Source organism: Stenella coeruleoalba (genome assembly GCF_951394435.1).
Source record: "Stenella coeruleoalba genome assembly, chromosome: 4".
Taxonomy (NCBI): Eukaryota; Metazoa; Chordata; class Mammalia; order Artiodactyla; family Delphinidae; genus Stenella; species Stenella coeruleoalba.
The window spans coordinates 54,812,795-54,820,069 of record NC_137149.1 but is presented as its reverse complement, the minus strand read 5'-3'; the positions used below and the strand labels follow the sequence as shown (position 1 = coordinate 54,820,069).

General features: G+C 34.9%; 1 protein-coding gene across 1 annotated transcript; it reads right to left on the bottom strand.

The window, feature by feature from the left end:
* Window positions 1–611: 611 nt before the first annotated feature.
* LOC307186198 (ras-related C3 botulinum toxin substrate 1-like) lies at window positions 612–1,541 on the bottom strand. The gene has a single exon (XM_079921060.1). It carries the CDS (start codon window positions 1,313–1,315, stop codon window positions 737–739), a length of 579 nt encoding a protein of 192 aa, XP_079777186.1. The 5' UTR covers window positions 1,316–1,541; the 3' UTR covers window positions 612–736.
* Window positions 1,542–7,275: the final 5,734 nt, after the last annotated feature.

Below are 7,275 nucleotides of genomic sequence, written 5' to 3'. Positions count from 1 at the left end.
AGTGTAAATTAATCTCCATATTTTGTTAAAATACTGTCTTCATCCTCTGATCACAAGTGTTCCACACACTCCACCCAGTGGACCCACGGCCAGAGCAGAATGCTTCATCGGAGGGAACATGGGAGTAAAAGCTCTGTTCAAAGTCTCACAAAAGCTAATACACTAATTTGTTTTAAAAATCTCACTACGAAATCAAAAAGATTGATCCAAAGAGCTGAGCTGTTACACTCGTTCATTATGATGTACAGTACAGTGTTAGGTAGTGAACGTGGGCTGGTAAAACAGGATGCATTAAATGGCAACGTTTCAGGAAGGAGGCTGTACTGCTCTTCGCGTCTGAGACTCATTAGCGAGCGTCTGCATCTCCTGCCTCAGAAGCTAGTCTCTTCCAAACAAATGTCTTTGAACAGTTTAGTGCTTAGAGTTCTTAGCCCAACAATGCAACTTAGTTCACAAGGTATTTTGGCAACTCTTAATCTGAGCAAGAATAGGGGCTTTGAGAAATAAGGCTTTAAGGAAGCTCGTCATCTTAGGGCTAAACTTTAATAGGATGTGAAAGTTTGAACTCTTACACTTTAAACAAACAAAACCTAGAAATTACTGATTGGTTCAAAACGGTTTTATGGAAAAACTAATCTGTAACAAAAACTTGGCATTGAGTGCGAAGGCTCCACCGTTTGAGCAAAGCGTACAAAGGGTCCTGGGGGACAGGGACAGGCGGGAGGGGCCCGGACATTCACAACAGCAGGCATTTTCTCTTCCTCTTCTTGACGGGGGGCGGGCAGAGAACCGCCCGGATAGCTTCATCAAACACCATCTTAAGACCTCGCTGCGTGAGTGCCGAGCACTCCAGGTATTTGACGGCACCAATCTCCTTGGCCATGGTCAAGCCCTGCGGGTAGGTGATGGGTGTCAGCTTCTTCTCCTTCAGTTTCTCAATCGTGTCTTTATCATCCCTCAGATCAAGTTTCGTCCCCACCAGAATGATAGGAGTGTTGGGACAGTGGTGTCGCATTTCAGGGTACCACTTTGCATGAACATTTTCAAATGATGCAGGACTCACAAGAGAAAAGCAAATCAAGAATACATCCGTTTGCGGATAGGATAGGGGACGTAATCGGTCATAATCTTCTTGTCCAGCTGTATCCCACAAGCCCAGATTCACCGGTTTTCCATCCACCATAACATTGGCGGAATAGTTGTCAAAGACAGTGGGGATATACTCTCCAGGAAAGGCATTGGTCGTATAACTGATCAGGAGGCAAGTTTTACCTACAGCTCCGTCTCCCACCACCACACACTTGATGGCCTGCATCTGGGCTGCTCTCTGGGCCGCAGCAGCGGTGGCCGGGCACTGAGGCGAAGAGCGGAGAGCTCGGAGCGCGGCGGGCGGGCGGGCGCGCGGCTGCGGGTGGCGGGGCGAGGGGTGCCGGGGCCACTGTCCACGCCGCCTTGCCCTCCGCCGTTGTGAAGCCGGAGCCCAGCAGCAGCCACCACCCAAAGCTGGGGAAAACTCCAGAGTTAATTTTTGTAAAGAGTATAAAGTCTGTGTCTAGATTCTGTTTTTGTTCTTTTTTTCATATGTGCATGTCCAATTGTTACATTTATAGAAAAGACTATCTTTGCTCCATTGTATCACTTTTGGTTCTTTGTCAAAGATCAGTGGAATAAATTTATGTGGGTCTATTTCTGTGCTCTCTATTCTGTTCCACTGATCTATTTTTCTACTCTTTCACAAATACTATACTGTCTTGATTACTGTAACTTTATAGTAAGTCTTGAAGTTGGGTAGTGTCAGTTCTCTAACTTTATTCTACTCCTCCAATACTGGATCTTTTGCTTCTTTATATAAGCTTTAGAACTGATTTGTTAATATTCATAAAATAATTTGCTAGGATTTTGATTGGGATTGTATTGAATCTATAGGTCAAGTTGGGAAGAACTTATATCTTGTCAATATTTAGCCTTCTTCATGAAAAATTACATTCATCTCATATATATATATATATATATATATATATATATATATATATATATATATATATATATATATATATAGCTCATTTTTTGCTGGTCCCTCAGACTCTCTTGGTTGTTGAATATGTCAGGTGTTCTCTTACTTCAGGATCTTGGTCCTTGTTGTTCCATCTTCTTGGAGAGCTCTTTCTCACATATCCACATAGTCTTTGATCACAAGTCATCTTCTCAGTGGGGCCTTTGTTAATGTCCTGTAGTACTCAAGACAACCAATTTAAATATTTAAACAGAAAGGGATTTTAAAAAAAAAAATTACTGGAGTAGATTTGATTTACAATGTTGTGTTAGTTTCTGCTGTACAACCTAGTGAATCAGTTATACATATAAACATATCCATTCTTTTTTTCTTTATTTTTTAGATTCTTTTCCCACATAGGCCATTACAGAGTGTTGAGCAGAGTTCCCTGTGCTATACAGTAAGTTCTTATTAGTTATCTATTTTATATATAGTAGTGCATATATGTCAATCCCAATCTCCCAATTTATCCCTCCCACACACACACTCAGAAAAGGATTTAATACATGGAAATAAGTTTAGAAAAAACAATTTGAGAGACTGAGGAAGTAGGCTGTAGTCTATGATTTTAGAAATGCCTCCTAGAATTCAGCTTCCACTACAACTCTTGATACACAGGAATGAAATTGATGACTAAATCTAGAACTTTGTAACCATAATTTTTCCTTAGAAAAGAGCAAAGACTCTGCAGAGAAATGGTCTTCACCTCATTTCTCCCTTACGAAGCTCACCCAAATGCACCAAATTGGTCCATTTTTTGTACCCAGAATTTTAGTTTCAAGGATGTTTGGGAAATGTAATTTTTAGCTTTCTAGATGCTATTGTACAGAGATGCACAATAGGAGAAGAAAATTAATCATCCATGCTAATAGATGTATGCAGTACAGCACACTTTAAAAATTTTCATGTCCCACTAACACAAGCATCAATTATCTTTTTTCTCTATTATTTCTCCAAAGTACTTATTAAACTCTCATGTATTGTATATTATATTAATTGATTTTGCTTGTTTACTGATTTTCGCCCTTAGAATTTTTATCTGTTTGGTTTTTATCAGACATTCAAGACCTCAAAGGATGTCTGCCAAATAATACACAGGTTGTTCAGAGTATTACATGAGATAAACCTATGTGTATATATATAAAATAAATTCCTCACATAGATCATATCTCATGGTTATCAAAAAATATTTGTAAATTTTGTTTTTCCTTTTCCTGTGTTCAATATACTATAGAAGAATTCGTTACACATCTCCTTAGGCATTCACTCAATTGGTCCTCAGCTGGACAAGTTCTTCCTACCTTGCAATAAATCATTATGATTTTTCATTCATCAGTCTTCACAAAATATTCAATTTAACTCTTCCTCTGACTCTGTCTTCAAAAATTTATTATTACCACTTAAGTCTTTTGTTACACATTTCAATCTCTCCAGAAGATAGGGAGAATAGTATGCCAATACCTAAGGTGATACAGTCATGTTTGTAACAGATTCAAGCCAAAGATTTCAAGCCCAGTACCAATGTGCAAGATGTGGTATTGTATGAACTGTGGCTGAGTCCAAATTCATCTGGAAGGAGTGGGGTGCATTTATGTTAACAATATTTGAAAAGACTTGGGAAAGAAGAGTGGCAACCATCATTTTTACAAGCTCTGTATTATTTTCCAAAACATTATCACATATTTTTCATAAGCGAGGACTCTGTAATTCCTTGAAGCTTGGGTAGTGGCTAGATTAGCCAGGTTTGTATAGACAAAAGGTAAATGCCCTAATCTATTTTAGGCCAAAAGTCTAGCAGGTTAAGACAGTTTCCATCTTGCCAAGAGCTGAAAAAATGGAAAGAAAATAGAATGTATGGAATAAGGGATAATTTAAGTGAATTAAAAATTTTTTGATTTCTAGTTCTTACTTAGAGGAGTCTGAGAGTCAAGACAGATATGACCTGGGAAATTATGGAGATTGTACAGGTCAGTGAATCTGTCCTCTCTACATGTTTTCAAAATCTGTTTTTCAGTCAGGTGAGATGATTTCTAGGTCTTAGTTAAGCCAACGCAGACCTGTAACATAGGGCATATTTTTCAGTATCTAGATGTATATAATCTTGATCCATAATATATTGTACCTGCACAATCATCACTATTTTAACCTATTTATGTAATAAATAATTTCTTTTTTATGAATCAAAATATTTTAACTTTTAAATCCTTATGAAAAGAATGGTCCTGGCTTTATGTATTCACTTTGTTTTGATGCTCTCCATTCCCTTCAACAGTTTCTTCTAAAGTAATTTTAAAAGAAGATAGCTTTGTGATTTTGAGTAAAAATTATTCTGAGTATTTCTCTGTTTTCTTTATAATAGTTTAAAATATTTATGATCTACAGTCTCTGTCTCAAATGATTGGAAAGAACAACATCTACCAATTTTATTTTTTACTTTGGTTAAAAAGAATACATTTTAATGTTTCTTTTGACCTCAAAAATTGTACATGCATATACTAAATTTGATATAAATTAGTTTAAATAAGAGGATTTTTTCAAAAAAACGTATTCAGTAGTCTCACAAGCAAGCTGGAAGAAATTCTGATTTATTCCTTTTTAGAGAAGGAAATTGCATATTGTCTTTGCTATAAGAAATAGACATCAGTAGTGAGATTCATGGAGTATTTGATATACACTCCTATTATGTCACAAAGGTCAAGAGCAATTCAACAGAAAAAGAAATTACCCAAATAAAAAAAAAAATGGACAAAGAAATTGAGTAGCCATTATTCCAAAGAAGACTTGTAAAATGCCATCAGATATAAAACAAGGTAATAAACATCACTAATAACTAGGGAAATGCATATCAAAACCACAATGAGATAGCACCTCATATCCATTAGGATGGCTTTTATTAAAAAAAAAGATAACAAATGTTGGCAAAGGTGTGGAGATGAGAATCCTTGTGCACATTTCGTGGAAATATAGATTGGTACAGCCACTATGGAAAACAATATGGAGATTCCTCAAAAATTAAAAATAGAACTACCATATAATCCAACAATCACACATCTTGCTATATATCCAGAGGAAATGAAATCAAAATTTCGAAGAGATCACTGCACTTTCATGCTCATCGCAGCATTATTTACAATAGCTAAAATATGGAAGCAACCTAAATGTTCATCAACAGATGAGTGGATAAAGAAAACGTGGTATATGTACACAACAGTATATTATTCAGTGTTAAAAGAGAAGGAAACACTGTTATATGTGACAACATGGATGAAACTGGAGGACATTATGCTAAGTAAAATGAGAAAGAAAGAGAAGGACAAAAACTACTTGATACCACTTATATTACAAATCTAAAGTAGTCAAACTTATAAAAGTAAAGAGTAGAATGGTGGTTGCGAGAGGCTAGAAAGGAGGGGAAAATAGGGGGATATATGTCAAAGGGTACAAAGTTTTGATTATCCAGAATGAATAAGTCTTAGAGATCTACTGTATAACATAGTGTCTACAATTAACAACACTCTATTGTTTACTTAAAAATTTGCTAAGAAGGTAGATTTTATATTACGTGTTTTTAAGTTAAAAATAAAAACTAAAATTTTTGTATAAATAAATAAGAGGGTGAGAGAAATCTTTTGGAGGGGATGGGTAGGTTCATGGCAGATATTGTGGTGATAGTTTCACAAGTGTATACTTCTTTCCAAACTCATCAAGCTGTGTACATCAATTATGTGGAATATTTTGCAGTTCAAAAAGAAAAAAGGAAGAGAACAAATAAAAACAGTATTGAGGTTTATGGAGCGTCTGATGTACATTCCTGTTAAATCTTGATATCAAGAGATTTTATATTTCTCACAAGTAAACTGATACTAGATCTCTAAGGTTATTAGCTTCTAATGTGAGTGAATAACAAATGTAGGGGAATATCTACATTTTAAATTCCTACATTTTTAACAATTCAATCCTTCATCACTAATTGAATATATTTGACAATGATAATTGACAACAATGATACTTCATAAAAGTGGTCGTTGGATAATCTTAATTTTTCTAGATATTATACTTCTCAGCCAAATATTTGGTCTCTAATTTTTAAAGAACTTATCCAAATTGCTCTTACCTCCCCCCACCAAACTGTGATATCTCCACATGCTGTTTATTTCCTCATTAATCTTAGCTGGGTGAGTCTAATTAGTGAGACTTAGTCTATGTGTTTGCAAAAGCACCTGGGAAATATATGTCTGTTTGTTGCTGTATTGTTATTTTAAGTCCTAGTTTGTAAAGGTAGGACTCATTATATAGGAAACTAACAAAATGTAACCAGATTGTTAAAAGATATGTTGGGATGTTAGTCAAATTCATGTCCACTACATGTTCTATACAGTAAAGGATAAGCAACAAAACTACTTGGATAACTCTTCAAAGATATCTATATATCCACCTATCTATCTATCTATCTATCTATCTACCTATCTATATCTATGTTCAGTTATCATCACAGGGCTACTACATTAAAATCTCAGAAGCTATGTCTTAGTAGTATTTAGTGAAAGTAGGGAGAAAAATCCAATGTGCACTCTAGGGTAAGAGCAATGGTTCTCAAAATATAATACATATCAAGAACACCTAGGACACTGTTAAAGTTAATATTTCTGGATGCTATTCCCAGTGATGTTGATTCAGTAGGTATGAGGTTGGTTTCAATCATTTTCATTTTTTAAATGGACTCAGAAGAAGTATTTTGATAGATCTAGACCAAACTGTGCTTGTGATATTCTGTTGAGCACAAATATAAAGTTCAATTGAAAAGTGATAAAGAATGGGATTAATGTATAATTTCAGGAAAAAAAAAATATTTGGACAATTTAATGGCAACATGGAAAAAGTGTCAGTCAATTCAGGTATCATAAATAATATTTATTTCTTCAAATTTGTAAGTATATGAACTATACTTAGAATGAAAAAAGCCCATTACTTTTATCAAATTTATTTTCTTCTACCACACATAAAATATTCTATTTTTAAAAGTTTGAAATAATAGAAAAGTATATAATTTAAAAATATATTTCCTTTATCAAACCTTTCCCCTACACCAGTGTTGTCCCAATAATTATAACTATCTGTGATAAGTAGAGACAAAGGAGTAAAATCCATGACATTTTAAATATCTGCTAGCTATCTTTACAATATTTAATTGGATGTTGGCACTTACATTATCATATTAATCT

Bases quoted from the DNA above. Each gene is read 5' to 3' on its own strand.
- LOC307186198 (XM_079921060.1), bottom strand. From the start codon at position 1,315: ATGCAGGCCATCAAGTGTGTGGTGGTGGGAGACGGAGCTGTAGGTAAA.